Source organism: Lissotriton vulgaris, chromosome 1_1, assembly GCF_964263255.1.
Source record: "Lissotriton vulgaris chromosome 1_1, aLisVul1.2, whole genome shotgun sequence".
Taxonomy (NCBI): Eukaryota; Metazoa; Chordata; class Amphibia; order Caudata; family Salamandridae; genus Lissotriton; species Lissotriton vulgaris.
In genome coordinates, this window is record NC_141685.1 from 1,413,949,266 (window position 1) to 1,413,975,940 (window position 26,675).

At 46.2% G+C, this 26,675-nt stretch overlaps 1 protein-coding gene across 1 annotated transcript in view; it reads right to left on the minus strand.

The window, feature by feature from the left end:
- The window catches only part of LAMB4 (laminin subunit beta 4), a 790,532-nt gene that overhangs the window by 110,621 nt on the left and 653,236 nt on the right, over window positions 1-26,675 (minus strand). The window contains exon 29 of the mRNA XM_086967212.1: window positions 4,852-5,066. Coding sequence (XP_086823338.1) covers window positions 4,852-5,066 — 215 coding nt within the window. The remainder of the gene's footprint in view (window positions 1-4,851; window positions 5,067-26,675) is intronic.

Here is a 26,675-nt window from a genome sequence, read left to right on the forward strand (position 1 = left end):
AAACAGTCACCCATGCTCTGGTCACGAGCCGACTGGACTACGGAAACACCCTCTACGCAGGCATTACCGCTAAACTCCAGAAGAAACTACAACGAATCCAAAACGCCTCAGCCAGGATCATATTAGACATCCCTCGCAACGAACACATCTCCGGTCACCTTAAAGACCTCCACTGGCTACCCGTCAATAAGAGGATCACTTTCCGACTGCTAACCCACGCACACAAATCACTCTACGACATCGGACCAGAATGCCTCAACTCACGACTGTCCTTCTACACCCCCTCCCGCCAACTACGTTCTTCCAGCCAAGCCCTCGCCACTGTACCTCGCATCAACAAGACCACCACGGGCGGCAGATCCTTCTCATACCTGGCTGCTAAAACATGGAACTCACTCCCCGCTTACCTTCGCCTTACCCAGAACCACCTAGCATTCAGAAAGCAGCTTAAAACGTGGATATTTGACAAGTAATCTTCCTCCCCTCTCTAAGCGCCTTGGGACCCTCTGGGTATGTAGTGCGCTATATAAATTCTCTGACTTGACTTGACTTGGGGGCTGTGAGCCAAAACAAACTGTCCGAACCTACATCCTTACTCACATCTGCACCTGAATATCCCATGGATGCAATCGCCAGCTTGGGTGGCTGCAATATGATGGAAGCAGCAACAGAGTCCTCTTTACTTCAGTACTCATGGGTACGCCCAGTCAATCGCACCTCTCCGTCCCTGTTAATGGGGCAAATCTGTTGTGTAAATTTAACCATGTTGGCCAATAGCTATAACTAAGGGAGGAGCCTCACGTAACGGCTGTTGTATGTGTCTAAGGGATGATTCATAAAAAGTCCCACGTGGATATGTAGATATTGGATCAGAATCTGGACGTGCTCCAGCATAGTCGGGTTTGTAAAAATTACCTAATGGTAAAGCCCTACTCTTTGAGGCAAGCGTGCTTGGATCTCTATGAGTCGCTCCAAACAGGATCCTGCCTGCTAAATGTGGATCGTCAAAATTGATGTTTATACAGTCACCTGTTCCTCTTTTAATACCTTTACCTATCCAGCTAACCCTGCGAACCATGATGATGTTTTTATCCACTCTAGCCCCCAGCACAGTATTTAGTGAAAACCAGTGGAGGGTTTTGTTTTTAAGTTGCTGATAATTTTCCCTACCCCCCTGGGGGAGAGATGGAACGTTCCCCAGCACCACCACATAGGGAGTAGATTCGGGAGGGAGATCTATTACTGGAAGTGCTTCTTCCCAAATTGCTTTAATTTCATGGCTTCTAGACTTAGATTGGGGGTAATTAGAGGAGGCACTATCAGACCCTCTTGCGCTGTTACAGTCAGAGGGAGGCCATCTTGCATCTTCTGTGACAGTCCCACCCTCCAACATCATTGAGGCTCCAGAGTGTAAGGAAGGATGGCGTGATTGAAGCACGTTGGAGGGTATCTGGCTTGTTTCTTTGGTAGATCGATGCACTAATGCCCCAGTAATAGTTTGGCCCGTAACCATGACAGAATCTGATGCAACAGGGGTTGGTGGCTTGCAAGTAGATGCAGACAGAAACTCCTCAATGCGGGTCAGTCTCATAAAAATAGGGTCCAATTTTACATCTAGTATGTTGGCTAATGAAACCTCTAGTGTAGCTAATGCCTCGTTGAGAGCCAAGGTGGGGTCTAAGGCAGGGGGAACTGCTGTTAATCCTAGGGAATTGTCTCGCAAAGCAGTTTTAGGGTTTTTTTTGGAAGTCCACCCGGGGTCAGGTTTTTCCTTTTAGTCCCACCCCTCTGCTGTGGTAACTCGCTGGTGATCTGAGGTAAAATGGGTAGCACTTCGATTGAGCGAGAAAAAATGTTATTGTGTTCCAGAGGTTTCCTTACTGCCTCCGTATTTTCTGTATCTATAATTGTGGGAGATAAAGGAACCACAGGGAGGGATACAATAGCAGTGATAGCTCTTAAATTAGAAGTCCTGACATCTTGCTCCTCAGCGTCACTATTATCCTCCACTATAATATTATTTAGCTGGGAGCAAGGGTCCTGGCTGATGGGGTCAGCGGAAACAACAGGTGACTCAAAACCAGGTTTCAGAGGGGACCGCGAGAATCACCTATGCATCTGCTCAATTTCTTTATCTAATGCAGAGGCAGACTTTACCAGAAACAAAACCATCGTGGATACTGCAAGAGACATGCCCTGCTTCCCCTTTGCTGTACTAGCTGAGGCAGGCACACCCTTGCGTCTACCCATAACAACAACAGATGGTATAATCTGCTGCACGTATAGTCCCCTATATAAAAGGTAAATAAAAAAGGAAAGGTAAAGAAGGAACACGTAAAGTCACCTAATCTCCGGAATAAGGAGTTACAAGGATATTATGGATATGGCTCTCCAAACACTAGAATAAACTCAATTTTTTGGTCCGCCAACAGTACCTTGTTTCTGAAACTTGACCTTGGTTAAATCCACAATTCTGGCAGTCACACCACTGTTCTTGGCTCCACGACTAATCCGGTCAATTCCACAATAAACACAAATATGTAAGATATACGGGACTTGGCCCAACCCAGCCTCCACGGGGCTCTGGGCGGGCCCTCGGCCCGGGCACACCTGTGCGAGTCCCGCACTGCAGGAGCGCAGTACTGGATTTATGTGCCCCTCCTAGCGCGAGAGGCTGGCATCGTTGGTGGTGCAGTGGCCACGCTCCTCCTCCTTATCCTTCTCCCCACATCACTCAGGGGAAACACCACATTACTCACGGACACCACCACATCACTCAGGGACACCACCATATCACTCAGGAACACCACCACATCACTCAGGGACGCCACCACATCACTCGGGGACGCCACCACATCACTCAGGGACACCACCACATCACTCGGGGACACCACCACATCACTCAGGGTGACCACCACATCGCTCAGGGGCACCACCACATCACTCAGGGACACCAGCACATCACTCATGGACACCAGCACATCACTCAGGGACACCACCACATCACTCAGGAACACCACCACATCACTCAGGGACACCACCAAATCACTTGGGGACACCACCAAATCACTCGGGGACACCACCACATCACTCAAGGACACCACCACATCACTCAGGGACACCACCACATCACTCAGGGACACCACCACATCACTTGGGGACACCACCACATCACTCGGGGACACCACCACATCACTCAGGGACACCACCACATCACTCAGGGACACCACCACATCACTCAGGGACACCACCACATCACACCACATCACTCAGGGACACCACCACATCACTCGGGAACACCACCACATCACTCAGGGGCACCACCACATCACTCAGGGACACCACCACATCACTCGGGGACACCACCACATCACTCAGGGGCACCACCACATCACTCGGGGACACCACCACATCACTCAGGGACACCACGACATCACTCAGTAACACCACCACACCACTCAGGGACAGCACCACATCACTCAGGGACACCACCACATCACTCAGGGACACCACCACATATCTCGGGGACACCACCACATCACTCAGGGACACCACCACATCACTCAGGGACACCACCACATCACTCGGGAACACCACCACATCACTCAGGGGCACCACCACATCACTCAGGGACACCACCACATCACTCGGGGACACCACCACATCACTCAGGGGCACCACCACATCACTCGGGGACACCACCGCATCACTCGGGGACACCACCACATCACTCAGGGACACCACCACACCACTCAGGGACACCACCACATCACTCAGGGACACCACCACATCACTCAGGGACACCACCACATATCTCGGGGACACCACCACATCACTCTGGGACACCACCACATCACTCTAAAACATCACCACATCACTCTATTACACCACCACATAACTCAGCCCAACCACATCATCACTCAGCACCACAACAGCACTGTCCTTGCTTGCTACCAATAAGGATTGCCATAGCCAATAGGACTCACATTAGGAAAGTGTAAGCTATTGGCTTTGTGAATAACAATGCTACTAATTTATATATTTTCAAAGCCAACACATGTTAAAAAAAATGTGTCATTTACAATACCAATAGCTCACACTTTCCTAATGCAAGGCCTATCGCATTGCAAATGCTTGTTTAGGTTCTAACCCTAGAGACATGGTTAACACATATTTATATTGTTCTAAACAGACATTTAGGATTCCGTCACCCAAATCACACATGGTACTTGTTTAATAATATTATCTTTGTTGTCGGACACACGTGGATTTTAGAGATTATATTTTCTGAGGCTTTCTGCTATTCACGGAATATTTAACATCAAAAAGATTGGGGGCACCACAAAGTCGAAGTTCAGTGAAAGACACATCCTCATACCAAACTAACCTAACCCTAATTTATGTTGGAAATAATGTATTTCCTAGTAGTTCAAAACCCCACAATTCTACTGATCAAACTTTGCAAAGGCTAACAAATTTGGCAACATTGTTAAGTGATTTACACAGGATTCCCAACGGGCTCATTTCCTGTAAAAAAAAAAAAAGTAATTGTGTAGCATTTTTGTCTAAAAAATATTTTATCTTCCACAGGCGAAATCTTCCATTATAAGTAAGGACATGTAGGGGTTTATTAGCAAGAACCTCGTTAAAATTATCGCCATTTTAGAGGCAGTTTCCGCTAAAACTGCGATAATTTTAACGAGGTTCTTGCTAATATGCCCCTTATTTCTTTTACTTTTTTTCTACTGAAACCCTACTTTCTCCTGCAGCTTCCATCAGTTTTTCCCCCACCATTACATTGCTACATGCTCAGGTAGTTGAGCTTGAATCGATCCTCGTCCCAAGACTTGCCTTTTTGTTGAGCTTGTCCACATCCAGAAATGTCATCTTGTTTAGCTTTTTCATGTTTTCCTTCTCCATTTTTGTGAGATCGCCAAGGCCTTGCTTGATGTTTGTCCTGGTGTTGCTGGAGCTCCAGAGGATGGGAAGGGTTTCGTAGGTTTTAAATTCCGCGGCTAATGACGCTTCGTAGTGGACTGTGATCTTGTTGAATCCATCTACACAAACTGAAGACAAAGTATTATTATTAATTTTCCTGCACTATTGTCAGCATAATATGTGCCGAACTGTAATCTGCTCACCACCATTCTAAGCAGAATACTTTATTGTTGATCAATAAAAATCATTACAAACAGGAAGCATAAAGGACATTAAATTGTGCATGGACCCCACAAAACATTGTGAAGTGTAAAATAATGTCGAAGATACATGATATTTCAATTCAGTAATCACACCATGTTTCTGCAGTATTTTGAAGATTGATTAAGTCTTCCATATAACCATCAATATTATAATGTATTCTAAGCAGTTTTAATAAAAAAGTTATTTGTATGGCAGTTAGTTCACCACACCCCTGCTTGAGTCAACGACTTGTGAAGAGCGTTTGCTGGTTACAGCAGACAGCACCAGGGCCCTTGTCAGGAGACCACCTCAGCTTGAACCACCCATTGCCCCTGCCAATAATGCCAACAACAGTACCTACATACCCACTAATCATCACACTACTACAAGTGTGACATTTCCAACTATTTCAGGCCCCAAAGCTATAAGAAAGGCTTGGGTGGCAGGTCTCAGTAGCTTTAATGTATATTGTTGTTCTGTTAATCTCTAAATTTAACAAACAGCGCCACAATATGGCAGACTATCATAAGTGCCGGTGTTGACAATTAAGTGCTGGGGAAGAGTATCAAGAAACCACTGGTTCAAATTAAGCACTGGCACCACAACTGACATGGCAGACATGCTCCAAAAGATTGGTTTAATGGGTACCACGAACAGGGCATTCTGTAACAATGGGCAGGCAGTTGCAAACAAGGGTGGCACTGGCCTTCATCAAAGAAAATAAACTCTTTTCCCGCACTTTTGTAGTAAAAGACAGCAATTTTTGGGGTACACAGGCCACTTCACACCTCTGGGCTCTGGTGGCATAGCACCTGTTGCACTGTTGGTAATTATGAAACTGGGTCCAAGATTCACGAAGAAAATGGTGCATGCCATCGTCCAGCAAAAGGTATCATAAGAACCAAGGCTATGGATTTGATTACAAGTTGAGCGGACTAGGTGGGGGAATTTAACATAACCTGTAAATACCATTATCTTCGGGTGGTCATTTACAAGTTTTTAACTTGGAAATGAGGTATTATATGCAGAATTGACATTTAACACACCAACGTCTGTTTTTTGCCTTGTATGGGCCTTTTCCATTAAGATGTTTTAGTTTGAGTTGCTAAAATCTATCAGTGGAAAACTGAGTGACTGAATATTATCACACAACTCATAATTCAGATTGTTATTGTAATTTTAATTGCATTTATATAGCGCTTACTACCCCTGAACAGGCGTAAAAGCGATTTTAAGACAAGTAGCCCGCTTGTCCGGGACCCAAAAAGGATTAGTGGTGAATTAGTAGAGGGAAATATGAACTTAATTTGAGTGGGGGACATGTCAGTCTGTTATTTGGATTGAAAAGGATAATGGAGGGATAGAAGAGGGAAGGGTTTTCATTTATATAGCACTTGCTACCCCTGATGGGGGTGTTGAAGCGCTTTTTGGAGGGTAGAACACTACTCGGGAATCTAAACAGGATTAGTGGGAAATTAGTATAGGCAATTAGAAAATGTATTTGAGTATTGGACATGTTAGTCAGTTGTTTGGATTGAAAAGGATAGTTGAGGGATATAAGAGGTAAGGATTTTCTTTAGCTCATAGCAGTAGGAGGAGGTTTGAGATGAGTAAAAGGGAGGTGGAGGGGAGAAAAATCAGAGCGAAGTGTTTAGAAAGTCTTGTTTGGAGATCTGAATAATAAGGAGGGAAGAGTCTAAAAACTGTTATTTTAGGGATCGTAGAAGTAGAATGGGGTTTAGGATGGGTGAGAGAGTGAAGTTAGAGGATATGTTGAGAGAGGTATAGGGTGAGAAATAGTGTAGTGCATAGGAGAGATTGAGGTTAGAGATGAGTCAGAGTGGAGGTAGAGAATATATTGCGAGAGGTATAGGGTGAGATATAGGGTAGTGCATTGGAGATGCTGAATTAGAATCACAGTAATAAATGGTGTTCTGTCCTTCGAGAGGAGACTTCTTCGCTGCTGGTCGTTCCTGACTTGACCTCTCTTCCTGCTTTGCTGTGCCTGGTCTCCCTCCCGCCGCCGCTGTTGTTACCTTAGCGGCCGCCGAGCGGAGGGAGACTACAACTCCCAGCCTGCCCAGCGACCCGGATCCACTCCAGCGGGGTCATCGCGCCCTGAGGCGCTAGAAAAACGCTGCTCCCTCGGTGGAGCGGGTGTTCTGTCCTTCGAGAGGAGACTTCTTCGCTGCTGGTCGTTCCTGACTTGACCTCTCTTCCTGCTTTGCTGTGCCTGGTCTCCCTCCCGCCGCCGCTGTTGTTACCTTAGCGGCCGCCGAGCGGAGGGAGACTACAACTCCCAGCCTGCCCAGCGACCCGGATCCACTCCAGCGGGGTCATCGCGCCCTGAGGCGCTAGAAAAACGCTGCTCCCTCGGTGGAGCGGGTGTTCTGTCCTTCGAGAGGAGACTTCTTCGCTGCTGGTCGTTCCTGACTTGACCTCTCTTCCTGCTTTGCTGTGCCTGGTCTCCCTCCCGCCGCCGCTGTTGTTACCTTAGCGGCCGCCGAGCGGAGGGAGACTACAACTCCCAGCCTGCCCAGCGACCCGGATCCACTCCAGCGGGGTCATCGCGCCCTGAGGCGCTAGAAAAACGCTGCTCCCTCCGCGTCGCGGGACGCGAGCGGGACGCCCGGACGAAGCCCGGACAAAGGGCGGGCCGTCTGAGGCCGTCCGAGGCTGGACAAGGTTGGGTTGGGCCCGTTACTCTGCTAGAAAACCTGATTTAAGGAGGTGAGCCTGTGTTATAGCTGGGGGTTATTTATTGAATTGTTGCCTCTTGGAGCACCTGTTTACCCCGTGCTTTTGAAAAGCATTGTCTGTTAGTGAAATATGCCCGGCAAAAAGTTATCCCCTGCAAAAAACACTATGGACAACTATATCTTTCAGGTAGTTGCCAAAATTAATAGTGACAGGAGATCTTCGCTTGGCCTGAGTTCACCGTCTGCCTCGAGTTCACCAACTTCGCCGGCTTCAGCTTTTGCCGAGTCCACGGAGCAACCTACCTCCTGCTGTCCACCTGTAAGTGAATCTGACCAAGCTGATATCGCTGTAATGAACCGGTCGGTTCTGATTGAGTTAGACAGCGAGAGTGAGATGGAGACTGAACAACAACTACCCGAGGACAAAGCCCCCACTCCGGTGCCCGCTCCACGATCCACCAGAGGGGCTAAAAAGCCACAGCCACAGCCGAAACGATTTGGGCTCAGATCAAGCCGCAAAAAGATTGCATCGCCCCCTAGCAAATCTGCAAGGGAAGAAGATGTCACTCTGGATGATGTTTCTATGTCTCTTACTAGTGGTCAATTTAAGAACTTACTGAGTATGATAGACACTAAGATAAAGGACATTGTTAATCCGCTGTTAGGCAGAATTGATAAACTCACTAAGGAAGTGAATCGCCTTGGGGGTTTACTGAATCAAACCTTATCTGAAGTAGGCAAACTACCAGATGCTGTTTCTAGTAGGGTTGAGTCCAGTAAGGCCTCTTCTTCTTTGGTGGGTGGTGGGGCTTCCTCACTACCAGTTCCTTCGGTGGCTCCCTTGATATCCATTTTAGATAGTGCAGAGAATAAAGATGTTCCTTCAGATGCATCCTCCGCCCCAGAATCTGTAAATGGCTCGGTAGAGTTGATAGTTGAGGCCTCTCCATTGGTCTTGGTTTTATCCAATGTTCCTCTTTTGCAGCCTGGTCAGGAAGAATCTATCTCATCCCTACTGTCTAAAGCACTTTATTGGTTAACAAATAACATGGTAATAACTCCTAGGGGTAGGCACCAATTGGCTGACGAAATAGTAAAGGCTAGAAGGGTGAGGTGGATAGGCAATAGTACAAAGAAGTTTCTGGGTGACTGCGTCATCCTACATTTTTCTGACCCAGAGGTTTTGGCCAATATTCTACCCAACCTTCTACCTCCGCAGCGGAGATCGACTGAAATCATTCCACTCACTTTAGACTTTTTCTATCAGTGTAGTGGGAGGGTCTCTAATAAAACAATGCTAAAAACTAAGTGGAACGTTGTCCCAACAAAAGGGCGGAGGGAAGTGAAGCAACCAGAGAGGGGTCTAAATCTAGAGAATAGATTTTCAGCCCTTTCCAATCTTGATGTCTGTGATTGACTCTCTATAAATCTAAGTCAAGTACCACTAGCTAATGGGGATCAAAATTCGGATAGCTTATCTACCCAGAATGTTAATTGCCTTACCAATGATTTGTTGAATAACTTGGTTGTCCAACCAGAGGGTGAGGCTTGTGTACTAAACTCTTTTCCTGGATTACGCCAGGGTCGTTTGTCTGGAGTTGCTAACCTACTCTGCTGGAATATAGCTGGTCTGACATCCAAGCTTGATTGTGGGGACTGGCTTGGCTTTGTTACCCAATTTGATATTTGTATATTCCAGGAGACTTGGGCTTGCGACCCTGTCTTTGTATTAAGCTATTTGAATTTTTATGTGTCAGCTGTCAAGGGTCCGAAAGGTAGACCTATGGGGGGGCTTACTATCTGGATTCGACAAGCACTAAATTTCTCAGTTAAAAATATAGCTACTGGACACAATGATATCCAGCTTATTAGGATTTCTAATGACAGAACAGGGTCACTTGATATTTACAATATTTATATTAGGAGTTCCAAAGGTCGATCTGAAACATTACTAACCTTGGCCGATCTCATCGAGGAGCACTCCGTTAAAAATAACATCGTTATAGCAGGAGACCTTAATAGGACGTTTGAGCCATTGGTTGTGGGAGATGCTTTCACTGGTGCTGATGAGGATTCCTTCTGGGGCATCCCTGAACTACAACTGAAACCAGTCTCCCGTTGGACAGAGGACATTATAGCTATTAATGCACTGTGTCTTGAAAAAGGCTTGAGAGCAATGAACGGGAGAACAGCTGGGGACAGAATTGGCTCGCCAACTTTTGACAATGGGAGGCACAAAAGTCGAATTGACTATGTGATCTGCAGTTTGCATCTGTGGCCTGCCCTTTGTGATATGGAAGTCATCATAAGATCTGAGAGTGACCATAACCCCCTAAGTGTGACTCACAAATGGTGGCCTGCTGAATCAAACTCTAGCTGCATGAATGAATTCGTCCCTCCGCCCATTATCCCCGAGAATAATATGCGTAGGCTACGTTGGGACACTGTAGCGAGAAATCAGCAGGCTATTGATATTATTAACAGTGAAACTGATCAAGCCATTCTAGCTATGGAACTGGCTAATGCCTCTCCTAAGGATCTGGGTGAAGTGGTCAAAATACATGATACCCTCTTTGGTAAGATCAAGGCGCACTTTCTAAGACCTGATAAACATAAGGGGGTTATTACCAGAAAAGATGCTAGATGGTATAACTCTGATTGTAGGAAGGCAAGACTCGACCTTGGCCGGGCAATCAAGAAGCGAGACTGTGTGTCTGTTTCTCTAGCCAGGAAAGAATATAAAGTATGCATTGCTAAAGCTAAGAAGGATTGGGACGAGCAACACTGGTGCAAACTGAAAATGGCCAGTGACAGGAAGGATTCCAGAGTATTCTGGAATATTGTAAAATGGGGTTCTGAGAGAGCTGAAGAGTCACCAAGTAATAACGTCTCACAGGAGGCATGGGTTAAATTCTTTAGTTCGCAATATACTCTTAATACCCGGGTCTCAGTTGACGACAGTACGGCTATGAAGTTTTTTGAAGATGACAATTTTAACTATAAAGAGATTATGTCTGTAATCTGTACAGTAAAACGCGGGCGAGCTCCAGGACAAGATGGAGTACCCGCTGATATATTCTTAAATGATAGTGAACGCTGGTGCAAATATATACATTTGCTTATAAACTCAATTGCTCAAGGAGCAGATGTCCCTGATTCATGGAGGGGTGCAGTTATTATCCCCGTGTATAAGAAGGGGGACCGAGCTCAGCCCTGTAACTATAGGCCTATTAGCCTTATTGACACTGTGCAAAAAATCGTGGGTCGCGTGGTGGTCAATAGGCTTCTCGACTGGGCTGAGGATTTTAATATTCTATCTCCATTCCAAGCAGGTTTTAGAAGGGCAACAAGCACGATCGATCAAGTGTTCCGCTTCCAATTATTACAGTGGAAAACCGTGGTTCTGGGGGGGTGTAGCCTGTACGCGGCATTTGTCGACTTGCGGGCTGCATTCGACCTGGTCCCACGTGCAAAACTGTGGCAGGTCTTGCATAGCTTGGGGGTTTCCGATGAGTTACTAACCCTGATACTGCGCCTCCACGAGTCTAACTATGCAAAAATTCAGTGGGGCGGTCACGGGATGGTCACTCCTGATTTCCGTGTTGAAAAAGGGGTCAGGCAAGGGTGCTCAATGGCTCCTACTCTATTTACATTGTTCATAAACGGGGTAGTTTCTCGATTGGTAACTGCGAATGTTGATGCTCCTTCTCTTGCAGGACTAAGAATCCCCATATTAATGTTTGCGGATGACACGCTAATTTTATCAAAAACCCCTAGTGGACTACAGCGTGCTCTGACAATTTTTGAGAACTTTTGTGGGGAACATGGACTGGAGGTGAATACTATGAAAACTAAACTAATGAGCTTCAAGCCGCAGCGTAGCTTTAAGTCCAAAATTATGATGAGTGGCGGGCCCTTAGAGTTAGTTAAATCATTCACATACCTAGGTATCCAAATAACTGATGATCACAGGTGGAGCCAGCATATAAATATCGCTATTTTGCGACACAAACAAATAGCTGGCACAATTAATTCTGAACACAGGAAATCGCTAACCAAACCTGTTAAACCAGCCTTATTGGTATATGAAGCAAAGGCTATTGGGTCTGCACTTTACGGCGCTGAAATGTGGGGCTTTGAAAATCTTACATCTCTGCAAGCCTCTGAAAATAAATTTTTAAGAACTCTTACCGGTACACCTAAAAGTACTCCGCTGTTGCCTCTCCGATACGATCTAGGAAGGAAACAAATCAAGGACTTGGCCAGATTACGCCCGATCTTGTATTGGCGCAGACTCTGGACCACTCCTGAGCTCTCACATTATGCCGCTGGTTTTGTGGATGTGATCAAAGCTGATGGCTTTCACAAGATAAGCTGGCTTAAATTATTGAAATCTATATTGTTTGAGCTAGGGTTGAGTTCTTTATGGCAGGACCCTGCTGGGACATCTTTCCCTTCTAAGCGTGTCTTAAAAGATATTTTTTGGGAATGGATTGCTACTAAAACTTTAAATGCTTCAAGCTCTGGGTCCATGTCTTCGCATTTTCTTGAGGCCAAAATGTATCCAGTCTTGGAACCATATTGGGATACCATCTCCAAACCAGGTGACAGGAAGCTCCTATTCCAACTGAGAGCTGGTGCACTTCCTATAAAAATATTGACAGCTAAATGGGGTTCAGGTGGAAATAGCACCTGCCCAGCTTGTGGGTTGGGGGATGAGTCTCTGGGTCACTTTCTGTTTTCATGCGGATCATATGCTATTCCAAGACGAGTATGGTTAGCTCCTATGTGCAGGAACTTTGGGACATCAAGTAGTTCAGTAGCTATGCGAATTATTTGTACGACTCAAGTTTCTTGGATCCTGATAGCTACAGCAAAATATCTGGGTTGGGCATGGATGCTCAGGCAGGGACTGCTAGTTAAATAACTATTCTCTGCCCGACAATTTAGACAGAGACTGCTAGTTAAATAACTATTCTCTGTGTGACAAATTGGCCCTCATGAATTTGACATTACTGCTTTTTATTTATCAAGGACCATGTATCAAGATAGAGACTGCTAGTTAACCAACTATTCTCTGTCTTGATAATTGTTTTTTTTTTTTGCATTTGTATAATTGCTTTTAAACTCCAGCGTTTCTCATCTTGAAAAGTATTTTTATCAAATGTTTTAATTCTTCTTTTAACCGAATGAATTTTTATATGTAACCTATAGTGTTGCGTCAATGTGCTGGATTGTAAATTTAATTTGTTTTTAAAATTCTTGTGTATAATATGCTTTTATGAGTAATAACTCGAATAAAGCACTTTTGACTTGACTTGGATATGTTGAGAGAGGTATAGGGTGAGAAATAGTGTAGTGCATAGGAGAGATTGAGGTTAGAGATGAGTCAGAGTGGAGGTAGAGAATATATTGCGAGAGGTATAGGGTGAGATATAGGGTAGTGCATTGGAGATGCTGAATTAGAATCACAGTAATAAATATAAAGATACATAAGGGTGTGGAAAGAATATATGTATGAGGAAGGTATTATATGTAGATTTAAGATGTATTTAAAAAAACTTTGACTTTCAAGTGTTGATTTATTTAAAGTGAATTTATTTGTTTTTCTTTTTAAATAGTTATGAGATGATAAAAGATTTATATTGATGCAGTCACCTATATACATGTTAAACATAGAGTAATATAAGCATCAGTAATAAATAGATGGAGAATACATGAAAAATGAAAACACAAGTAAACATTAAATGTTATTACACTGAACAATTTGAGAACATCTATACCGAGATACTTTACAGACAGATATTATGAAAGAAGAATGGGGACGAATTTTGCTAAATGTTCCTAAAATCTCTAGGAACGCCACTTATCTGGTTGTAACCAATCGCACAGTTGGGTGATTTCTCATTTTCTTTTGGGTGGATGGGTGAGTAAAAGGATGGATGGATGAGTGAAAGGGGGATCGAGGGATAGATAGGTGGAAGGATGGATGAATTGATGGGTTTGATAGATAGGTTTGGACATGGATGAGCAGATAGATGGACGGAATGGTGAAAGACTGAAATATGGATGAAAGAATGAGTGAATGACAGAATGTAAATGTGAAATAGTGAATATCAGCAGATGGATGGAAGAATTAAAGGCTGAATGGATAGATGCTTGAATGGAAGAAACAAGAGAACTGTTATGGGGAGAGTCGCAATGACTTGCTTTGCTTGCTTGGTGCAATAAGAGCTTTGGTTCAAAGTGGGGGGTATTTTAATTTTCTGGCTACTCCCTGCTGGTAGGAATTTATATTATACAAATAATTTCAGTAAAAAGCAAAGATTTGGACTAACACCAGAACTAACAAGTTCTGACCAAGTGAATAGATCTCCTTTTGGGACCTTTTGGCTTTGCCAATGCCATTTAGAAATGCTGTAGAGCACCAGGAAAAGGATGTGAAGCATGGCAGAAAAAAGAATTAATGACACAGCCACAGCACACATGCATCATTATATAGGAATACGCCTATGATGTAATGCAGGTGCCATTTATTTATTAACCGGTCCTGGATGGATTGGTTAATGAAGAAAAATAAAAGAGAAGCAGTGCAAAAGTACTTTTTTAAAGGTGGAGGAGCTATCACCAATTTGTTGCCAGGTCGTACCTAAAACCAAATAAACAAAAAAATAGTGATAACATTTTTTTCAAGAAAAGCAAGACCATGGTGTTGGGGGCGAGAGAGGAGTGGAGGGGGGAAGCAGTGGGAAATGGGCAGGCTAGGGGAAAATAATGGAGAGGGATGAGAAGAAGCACACAAGTGGGGAAGTAGCACAAAGTGTCGGGAAGGGGTGAGTTTGGCGAGGGAGAAACATTCCAGAGATAGCTGGAAAACATCCACCCTCTCATTGAGTGATTAAACAAAAATAAAAAAGTAGTACACTGAAACTGAGCAGCGGAGAGATACAAGTCAGCCAAATCATAGGATGGTAAAGCTATGATTCGGGGATGAGAGAAACACTTGATGGACAAGCAAAGCCATAGAATAAGAAGTAAGCAAATGAGTGAAAAAAAGCCAACACATAGTAAACGATGGGCAACTTTAATCTGATTGGAAGCTCTCGGTAAGACTAAAATAAGTACTGGTGCAGAAGAACAATGATCCTGATTAGAATATGGTGTATGTCTCAATTTGTTTGCAATCTGTAGGAGAGTAGGGTCTGCAATCCTATGATCACCCAGATTTTTTGCTTTTGTTTCACTGGTTTACGACTTTCTCTGGCTGTGGGCCTGCCAATCAGACCCACAGCCTGGCTGTTCTCTCTCTAAATTACAACATGTACCCTAGGTGCATTTACCAATTGGTACTGGGCCACCTTATCAGACCCTGTAACTCAGGGCATAGGTGTACCCAGGGCTGCCAGGGGCTGCAGCATGTATTATGCCACCCCTGGCTGGCCTCCTAAATTTGACACAACTGGCTGCATGACAGCTGGGGCAAAGTCGTGTAATCACCCTTTGCTGTAGGTGTAGTATACCTATACCTAACCCTAAAATGGACACACAGATTCCTATCAGTCACTCCTATGGCAGGCCTTGACAATCCTGAAGGCAGAGTCCTTGGAATCGTGTGAGATGGTGCTCTGGCATGAGCTGAGCCTGTCTGCAGCTTGCGGAACCAAGTCCTAATAGCTGTTCCATGATATCGCATACCATATACTCTTAAGTGCATTATAATCCTCGCGGTTAAATGCTAACTTTGGTATTGCTTTATCAAAACATGTCGAGTAAGGTGTCATACGAATTGGAATACTAACCCCTCGCCAATTCTGGCGACGGGGTTAGCATTCCACCCTTCTAGAGGGACACGACATGTATGTAACTGTGAACCCCGGTTAAAGTTAAACGAAGCCTCAGCTCCTCAAAATGGATGCTGCCACCACAGACACGAGTCTGACCCCCTGCAGCTGGGAGTCCTTCCAGCGAGGGGAGCCTAGACAAAGGGTTTCCTGTCAGGGGCGGTGCTAGCACCGTCCCAGACATGGTTTTGTGTATCCTGGGTAGGCAGGGCTTTTCAGGAAGGTGACTGCTGAGTGGCACCCCGGTGCTCACTACGCATAGGCCGGTCAGAACCAGTTCCAGGGGCACACCAGCCCCTGGCCTGGGGAAAGTCCGGCATGGCAAAGGGGTGTAACCACCCCCCTCCTAGTCCCACCCATAGGCAGGACCTAGTCACCGGGTCAGCCCCCTTTTTTAGTATAAAGATGGGAGCGGGCCCCCTGTTCAAATTAGATCATCTTTGGAATCAAGACCCGACTTTCTGCGAAAGGCATCAAGATTTCCTTCTTCAAGATTCTCCCTTGTGGCTAAGGAGTAGTCACCCTGCATCAAGCGGGCACCATCCTAAGAACACTGCGGTCTGCTGCAAGTCCTTCTTCACGAATCCGACGACCCAGCTCGACGAGACCCGGCTTCCCTGGCACCTCTGACCTCTACTCACCTCTACAGCAAAGCTGAGAACCGTGAGTGCGACGAGACCTCGAGGGACCGACGATCGCCAAGACTGCACGACTTCTTTGCAACAAGCCCACCGTGTGCTCCACTGGTGAGTGCTTCGGGGTCCGAGAAGCCCCAACCCTGAGCAGCTCCAGCACCGAAGATCAGCCCTCCAGCATCTCCACGATCTGCGTGGGGCCCTTCTGCTTTTGCGTGCTCACCGCGCTGTGTGGCTACTAGCCGGCTGGCTTGTGGCCTTCTTCACGACGCCCGACGGCATCACTGCTGCTGGTCTGGTTGCTCCAGACTGGCCCTTGCTTCCTTCTTCAAGAGAGGCACCCCGGACCCTCCTGGTCCACTCCAGACGCCATTTTGAGTCCACCGCGTGGGCTTGAATTTGCCAAGGCTTTGTTGCCCAATCCTGGGTCCAGCGAAGCCGACAGCTTCATCCATCGTGGGACAGCTCGCTCCTCCATCCTGGTCGCCGACAACGCCTCCTGGTCCGTGAGATCTGCGAGCACAGCGTCACCCACTCACCTAGTCGAGGTGGCTACCATCCGGTGCCCTCCTTGTGCCCACTGACTACTGGCTAGTAGTCTCGAACTTGGTCCCCTCTGCTTTCAGGTGTCATCTTCCTTCGATCCAGGCTTGGATCCATCGAACTTTCTTCACTGGTCGCCTGCCAGCAACTTCTTTCTTCCAGGCTCCTGGTCCGTCAACGAGGATTCCCGACGTCTTTTGAGACCTATGCAGCTGCAGCCCCTGGGCTAGGTAACTTCGGCATTTCGGTGCCCCAGCATAGCCTCACTATCCAAGGGTCAGGATCCACTTTCGTTTTCTCCCTACCAGGTCGGGTTCGCCCGAGAACACTAACTTTGCAATTACTAGCTACCATAGACTTTGTCCCGCATCACGCGTGAGAGTGCACACTCTGCACCCGAGTCCCCTAGGCCTCCTATAAGTAATCTGAAGGTTCTATAGTCAAGTCCTAGCGATTCCTAAGCCTATTAGTACTGTACTTACCTGCTAGTAATTTCGCATTCCACTTTCAGAGTATATGGTTTTCCGTGCCCCTCGGGCATTTGTATATACTGTGCTAACTTAAGTATTTTCGTAAGAGTTTTGTTTTGTGCTTAGTACCCTGTCCTCATAAAGAGTACAGGGCTGTTGTGATTCTTAATAAATATCTTGTTTATTTTCATAACACTTGTGTGGTGTCCTTTCACTTGGTATTCAAGGGGTATATGTGTGGTAAACAGCTGGCTTAACACGCCCTCTCGAGTCTTTAGCCTTAGACTGCTCGTATCCATGCTACTAGGATAGCTGGTCTATAAGGTTGACTTACAACCAATCATCAATAAGGGTTGCTGGACTGATACATAGTGTTCACTAGAATAGTGAGCACTGCATATCAGGCCACCTTCTCACATTGGTGAGCAGCGGTTGGGATTTGAGCTTGCTGTTGTTTTACCACACGTATCCTAAGAATATCTTGTTGAAAGATCACATAAGTACTGTTAGTACATATTACTAAGCTTAGAATACTCTGAGTTCTACTGAACCAGCTGCTGCAGCTCCTCAAGGCTTAGCACACCTTGGCTGCAACTCTTAGCAAGGGATCAGTAGGCAAACACATAGTGTAGGTAGGTGCATCACTTACACCACACTAGAAACAGTATGTCAGACAAAGGAGGAAACTCTGAGTCTCCCCTTGTGTCAGTGGACCCTCCACAGGTCCTCCCTTCCAGATATACTGTGCTTAGCTTCCATGAGTTACGACAAGTGTGTACCTCTAGGAAGATTAAGCAGGGGTCTAACCCCACAACTTCCTTTCTGATTGGTCTCTTAGAGACTTATGATGCCAGAAAAGCTGAGAAACTTCTTAGCTCTTCTAATCTAGATGGAGGTATGCCTCCCCTTGAGGGAACCAGAGGAGACCCTGACCTAATCCACCTCTCAGCTGAGAATGAAGAGGGGGAGGAGGATGAGGATCCCTCTGGGGATGAGGCAGACAAGGGACAGGTAGAAGTCAGCAGACTAACCAGGTCCAACTTAAGCAGACATGACAGTGGTACTGGGGGACCCCTGGGGCCACTCTCAGGTCAGCTTAACATTGGGAATGGACGAGCCAGATCTCTATCAAGAGGCTCTGGCAGATCCCTTCAAGCCAATGGCTCTCACAACTCTTCTCAAAGAGGGATGACTTCCCCTCAGAGGAGAGTGTATGAAGCTAAAGAAAGGGCAGCCAATCTGAGGATTGAAAGGGAAGAACTTGCCCTGGCCAAAGAGAGGCTTGCCTTTGCTAGAGAGCAACAGTTAAGTGGGGTAGTCCCCACTGGTGGCAGCATAGTACCTAGCAATAGGGAAAGGAGTTTTGATACAAAACACCTGGGTAAGATAGTGCCCCCCTTTAAACAAGGGGATGACATCCACAAATGGATTACTGCTTTGGAGAGGGCCTGCACTGTGCAGGGTGTTCCCCAGAGTCAGTGGGCAGCTATCTTGTGGCTCTCCTTTGAAGGAAAAGGTAGAGACAAGCTCCTCACTACTAGAGTGGAGGATGCTAACAATTACCAAGTCTTGAAAAATACACTGATTGATGGGTTTGGCCTAACCACTGAGCAGTACAGGTTGCTGTTCAGGGATACCCAGAAAACTCAGTCTCAAGATTGGTCTGACTTTGTAGATTGTGCCACTAAGGCTTTGGAGGGCTGGTTGCTGGGCAGTAAGGTTACTGATTATACAGGATTGTACAATTTGATCATGAGAGAACAAATTTTAAACAATTGTCAGAACCAGTTGTTGCATCAGCATCTTGTTGACTCAGATCTGACCTCTCCCCAAGAATTGGGAAAGAAGGCAGACAGATGGGTCAGAACAAGAGTTAAACAGAACCAGGGCCAGAATCAAGGTGGTCAGAAGAAAGCAGACCAGAAGGGTAAAGATTCTAAGGGGGAACAAAATGACAAGAAGTCTTCGACAGGTCCCCAACAACCCAAAGAGGGTGGGGGTCAGGCTCCCCAGAAGAAGAAAAACCAAGAAGGCCAATCTAAAAGGTGGTGCCAATACTGCAAAAGTAAAACTCACTGGTTTAGTGAGTGCACCAAGAAAGGAGGAGGGCAGACTCCTGCCACTGCAGCCCCTAAGGCACCTGTGCCCCCTAGTACAGTCAGCAGTGGTAGTGCACCTCCCAAGGGTTTAGTAGGGTTAACCCTGGGTTCTGAGGGGTGTGACAACTTAGTTGGTACACTCACTCAGGCTGTCCTTGTTTGTACAGGGGATGTGGATATGTCCCCTGATATAAGTCCCAATACTTTGGGCAAATACAGACAGACACCTTTCATTAATGGAAAATTGGCTCAGGCCTATAGGGACACTTGTGCCAGTGTCACCATGGTGACACCTAACTTTGTGGACCCTGGACAGATCATGCCAGGTACAGAATTCCTGGTGACCAATGCAAGCAATGTCACTGGCCAAAAGAAGGTTGTAGTTAGTTCAGACCTCCCAGTGGATTGTTTGTTGGGCAATGATTTGGAGTCATCACAATGGTCAGAAGTGGAGCAGAGGACTCACATGGAAATGTTAGGCTTGCCAGCACATGTGTTTGCTGTGACCAGGTCACAGGTCAGGAAATGCCCCACTGAACAGGTACTGGATCCTGGAACAATGGACCAGACACCTCCCAAGAAGAAGAGCAGTAGGGTTAAGGCTGTGCCTTCCCCCTTGCCCCAGGTTGAGGATCAAGTCTCAGAGGAGGCTGACCTACAGGAATTGAGGGAAACTGAGCCCAGAGAGTTTGAACTTGATCAAGTTGAATTCTTGGGTTCAGGGGGACCCTCAAGGGAAGACCTGGGGAAGGACCAGTTAGGCTGCCCTTCTCTTGAACCCCTCAGACAGCAGGCTGCTGCTGAGGCTGCTGGGAACGCCACAGGTACCCACAAGGTGGTAAACAGTCAAAATATCGAGTTTTTAATTTCGACCTACACTTATATCGAGTTGCTAATATCGATGGGACAGAATATCGATGTCCAGAATATCGATGGCCAGAATATCGACCCTAAGGTAAGTAATATCGAAATTACTAATATCGATAGCATATATATCGATGTAAGTAATTTCGATTTACTAATATGTGTTAGAAATATAAGTTAAGTATTTAAATTAGTTGTTATAATATGTGTTTTATATATTTTTAAATTATAAAAACATATTAGAGTAAATAATATGTTTTACTACCACAGCGGGTTGTGGGTTTATAGTGGAATAGGGTGGGAAGTAATTTATTTGTAATTAAAAAATTAATTTTTCAATGATTAATTTATTTTGCAATTAAATATTAATTGGCAATTATTTATTTAAATTGATTAATTGATTAATTAATTGATAATTTATGTATATTTTTAACTACATTATGTTTTACTACCACAGCGGGTTGTGGGTTTATAGGGGAATAGGGTGGGAAGTAATTTATTTGTAATTAAATAATTATTTTTCAATTATTAATTTATTTTGCAATTAAATATTAATTGGCAATGATTTATTTTAATTGATTAATTGATTAATTAATTGATAATTTATGTGTATTTTTAACTAAATTATATGTTTTACTACTGGAGCGGGTTGTGGGTTTATAGGGGAATAGGGTGGGAAGTAATTTATTTGTAATATTAATTAATTTTGGGTAAAGGGGTATTTTTAGGGTTCAGGGTCAGTTTTCAGTTTTTGGGTAAAGGGGTATTTTTAGGGTTCAGGGTCAGTTTTCAGTTTTTGGGTAAAGGGGTATTTTTAGGGTTCAGGGTCAGTTTTCAGTTTTTGGGTAAAGGGGTATTTTTAGTGTTCAGGGTCAGTTTTCCCTACTGTTGCACCCACTGGAGTGGGAATAGTAATTATTGTTAAGTAATTATATATTATATATGATTTTTTTATTTATTATTAAATATGTATTATTATTTTTTTAACAATTATTACATATATTTAAATATGTTTAAGTAATTATTATGTATTATTTACAGTTTTTTTAAAGTTATTTTAAATAAAAAAAAATCGATATATTTAACAACGATATTTTTTACATCGATATTAAATTTTCGATATTTTGGTACTTACCATGTTGTACATAGGGCGTCGATATTTTTGCTATCGATATAATTACGCCGATATTTGTGTAGGTCGAAATTCTGTCATAGATCCCCACAAGGTATACTGGGAAGATGGACTCCTGTACACTGAGTCAAGAGACCCCAAGCCTGGCATGACCAGGAGGCTGGTTGTACCCTTGTCTCAGAGAGGTTTCCTCCTTACCTTGGCCCATGAGATTCCCTTAGCAGGTCACTTAGGCCAGACAAAGACTTGGGACAGGCTTGTCTCACACTTTCACTGGCCTCACATGAATGAGAATACCAAGGAGTTTTGTCGCTCCTGTGTCACTTGCCAAGCCAGTGGTAAGTCAGGTGGCACAACAAAGGCCCCCCTTATACCAATGCCTGTGGTGGGGGTGCCCTTTGAAAGAGTGGGGATTGACACTGTTGGTCCAATGGAACCCCAGACAGCATCAGGGCACAAGTTTATACTGGTGGTAGTGGATCATGCCACCAGGTATCCTGAAGCTATTCCACTTAGGACCACTACAGCACCTGTAGTGGCAAGGGCCCTAGTTGGAGTGTTCTCCAGAGTGGGCTTCCCTAAGGAGGTTGTCTCTGACAGAGGTGCAAACTTCATGTCAAGCTACTTAACTGCTATGTGGAAGGAGTGTGGTGTCAACTACAAATTCACTACACCCTATCATCCACAATGCAATGGGCTTGTTGAAAGGTTCAACAGGACCCTAAAAGGGATGATTCATGGACTACCTGAAAAGCTCAGGCGTAGATGGGATGTCCTGATTCCCTGCCTTCTGTTTGCTTACAGAGAGGTCCCACAAAAGGGGGTTGGTTACAGCCCTTTTGAACTTTTGTATGGGCATCCTGTGAGAGGCCCCCTGTGTTTGGTGAAGGAAGGATGGGAGAGACCTCTCAAAAAGCCTGCAACCAGCATAGTGGACTATGTACTTGGTCTCCGCTCCAGGATGGCTGAGTATATGGAGAAGGCATCTGAAAACCTTAAGGCCAGTCAAGAACTTCAAAAAGCTTGGCATGACCAAAAGGCTGTCCTGACTGTTTATCAGCCTGGACAGAAGGTGTGGGTGTTGGAGCCAGTGGCCCCAGCAGCACTCAAAGACAAATGGTCTGGGCCCCACACAATTCTTGAGCAAAAGGGAGAGGTCACCTACCTGGTGGACCTTGGAACTCCCAGGAGCCCCCACAGGGTGCTCCATGTCAACCTGCTCAAAGCATATGTCGACAGGAAGGACATGAGCTTGCTCATGGCCATAGATGAGGGACAGGAGGAAGAGAGTGACCCTCTCCCAGACCTGCTCACTCAGAATCCTGATGATGGGTCAGTAGATGGTGTTGTCTTTTGTGGCAGCCTCTCTGAGCATCAACAGAAAGACTGTAAACAGGTTCTTCAGTCTTTCAGACATATGTTTTCTCGACACCCAGTCAGACCAATTGGTGTACCCATGAGGTTGACACTGGTGACAGCCTGCCAGTTAAGAGTAAAATCTACAGGCAGCCTGATCATGTTAGAGACTGCATAACAACTGAAGTGCAGAAAATGTTGGAGTTGGGAGTCATTGAACCCTCAGATAGCCCTTGGGCTAGTCCAGTAGTTCTAGTGCCAAAACCTCACACCCAGGATGGTAAGAGAGAGATGAGGTTCTGCGTAGACTACAGGGGTCTCAATGCAGTCACTAAGACTGATGCCCACCCAATACCAAGGGCAGATGAACTTATAGATAGATTGGCTTCTGCCAACTACTTAAGTACATTTGACCTGACAGCTGGGTATTGGCAAATCAGGTTAGCTGAGGATGCCAAGCCCAAGACAGCATTTTCAACCCCTGGTGGGCATGATCAATTTGTGGTAATGCCCTTTGGTCTGAAAAATGCACCTGCCACCTTCCAAAGGTTGGTGAATCAAGTCCTCACTGGGCTGGATGACTTCTGTGCAGCATATCTAGATGATATTGCTGTCTTTAGCTCCACCTGGGAGGATCACCTGGTCCACCTGAGGAAAGTGTTAGAGGCTCTGCAAGCAGCAGGCCTCACTATCAAGGCCACCAAGTGCCAGATAGGGCAGACACAGGTTGTGTACCTGGGCCACCTTGTAGGTGGAGGCCAGGTTCAGCCACTGGAGAGCAAAATACAGTCAATCAGGGACTGGGCTCCTCCAACCACCCAGACTCAGGTTCGAGCTTTCTTGGGCCTGACTGGTTACTACAGAAAGTTTGTCAGGAAATATGGATCAATTGTGACTCCATTAAATGAGCTGACAAGTAAGAAAATGCCAAAAAAGGTTCAGTGGACAGCAGGCTGTCAAAAAGCATTCGATGACCTAAAGCAGGCCATGTGCACAGCACCTATCCTTAAGAGTCCAGACTACTCCAAACCATTCATTGTCCAAACAGATGCTTCTGAGTTGGGTGTGGGAGCTGTTCTATCTCAGCTGAATTTTGATGGTCAAGACCAGCCCATTGCTTTTATAAGCAGAAGGCTGACCCCCAGAGAGAAGAATTGGTCAGCTATTGAGAGGGAGGCCTTTGCTGTGGTTTGGGCCCTGAAGAAGCTGAGGCCATACTTGTTTGGCACTCACTTCAAGATTCAGACCGACCATAAGCCCCTCTTGTGGCTAAATCAGATGAAGGGTGAAAACCCCAAACTGCTTAGGTGGTCCATTTCCCTACAGGGGATGGACTTTACAGTGGAACATAGACCTGGTACTGATCATGGCAATGCCGATGGGCTCTCCAGATATTTCCACTTAGAACAAGAAGACTCACCTGGTCAAGGTTAGCTTATTGTCCCAAAGTTTGGGGGGGGTCATGTAGGAGAGTAGGGTCTGCAATCCTATGATCACCCAGATTTTTTGCTTTTGTTTCACTGGTTTACGACTTTCTCTGGCTGTGGGCCTGCCAATCAGACCCACAGCCTGGCTGTTCTCTCTCTAAATTACAACATGTACCCTAGGTGCATTTACCAATTGGTACTGGGCCACCTTATCAGACCCTGTAACTCAGGGCATAGGTGTACCCAGGGCTGCCAGGGGCTGCAGCATGTATTATGCCACCCCTGGCTGGCCTCCTAAATTTGACACAACTGGCTGCATGACAGCTGGGGCAAAGTCGTGTAATCACCCTTTGCTGTAGGTGTAGTATACCTATACCTACCCCTAAAATGGACACACAGATTCCTATCAGTCACTCCTATGGCAGGCCTTGACAATCCTGAAGGCAGAGTCCTTGGAATCGTGTGAGATGGTGCTCTGGCATGAGCTGAGCCTGTCTGCAGCTTGCGGAACCAAGTCCTAATAGCTGTTCCATGATATCGCATACCATATACTCTTAAGTGCATTATAAACCTCGCGGTTAAATGCTAACTTTGGTATTGCTTTATCAAAACATGTCGAGTAAGGTGTCATACGAATTGGAATACTAACCCCTCGCCAATTCTGGCGACGGGGTTAGCATTCCACCCTTCTAGAGGGACACGACATGTATGTAACTGTGAACCCCGGTTAAAGTTAAACGAAGCCTCAGCTCCACAAAATGGATGCTGCCACCACAGACACGAGTCTGACCCCCTGCAGCTGGGAGTCCTTCCAGCGAGGGGAGCCTGGACAAAGGGTTTCCTGTCAGGAGCGGTGCTAGCACCGTCCCAGACATGGTTTTGTGTATCCTGGGTAGGCAGGGCTTTTCAGGAAGGTGACTGCTGAGTGGCACCCCGGTGCTCACTACGCATAGGCCGGTCAGAACCAGTTCCAGGGGCACACCAGCCCCTGGCCTGGGGAAAGTCCGGCATGGCAGAGGGGTGTAACCACCCCCCTCCTAGTCCCACCCATAGGCAGGACCTAGTCACCGGGTCAGCCCCCTTTTTTAGTATAAAGATGGGAGCGGGCCCCCTGTTCAAATTAGATCATCTTTGGAATCAAGACCCGACTTTCTGCGAAAGGCATCAAGATTTCCTTCTTCAAGATTCTCCCTTGTGGCTAAGGAGTAGTCACCCTGCATCAAGCGGGCACCATCCTAAGAACACTGCGGTCTGCTGCAAGTCCTTCTTCACAAATCCGACGACCCAGCTCGACGAGACCCGGCTTGCCTGGCACCTCTGACCTCTACTCACCTCTACAGCAAAGCTGAGAACCGTGAGTGCGACGAGACCTCGAGGGACCGACGATCGCCAAGACTGCACGACTTCTTTGCAGCAAGCCCACCGTGTGCTCCACTGGTGAGTGCTTCGGGATCCGAGAAGCCCCAACCCTGAGCAGCTCCAGCACCGAAGATCAGCCCTCCAGCATCTCCACGATCTGCGTGGGGCCCTTCTGCTTTTGCGTGCTCACCGCGCTGTGTGGCTACTAGCCGGCTGGCTTGTGGCCTTCTTCACGACGCCCGACGACATCACTGCTGCTGGTTTGGTTGCTCCAGACTGGCCCTTGCTTCCTTCTTCAAGAGAGGCACCCCGGACCCTCCTGGTCCACTCCAGACGCCATTTTGAGTCCACCGCGTGGGCTTGAATTTGCCAAGGCTTTGTTGCCCAATCCTGGGTCCAGCGACGCCGACAGCTTCATCCATCGTGGGACAGCTCGCTCCTCCATCCTGGTCGCCGACAACGCCTCCTGGTCCGTGAGATCTGCGAGCACAGCGTCACCCACTCACCTAGTCGAGGTGGCTACCATCCGGTGCCCTCCTGGTGCCCACTGACTACTGGCTAGTAGTCTCGAACTTGGTCCCCTCTGCTTTCAGGTGTCATCTTCCTTCGATCCAGGCTTGGATCCATCGAACTTTTTTCACTGGTCGCCTGCCAGCAACTTCTTTCTTCCAGGCTCCTGGTCCGTCAACGAGGATTCCCGACGTCTTTTGAGACCTATGCAGCTGCAGCCCCTGGGCTAGGTAACTTCGGCATTTCGGTGCCCCAGCATAGCCTCACTATCCAAGGGTCAGGATCCACTTTCGTTTTCTCCCTACCAGGTCGGGTTCGCCCGAGAACACTAACTTTGCAATTACTAGCTACCATAGACTTTGTCCCGCATCACGCGTGAGAGTGCACACTCTGCACCCGAGTCCCCTAGGCCTCCTATAAGTAATCTGAAGGTTCTATAGTCAAGTTCTAGCGATTCCTAAGCCTATTAGTACTGTACTTACCTGCTAGTAATTTCGCATTCCACTTTCAAAGTATATGGTTTTCCGTGCCCCTCGGGCATTTGTATATACTGTGCTAA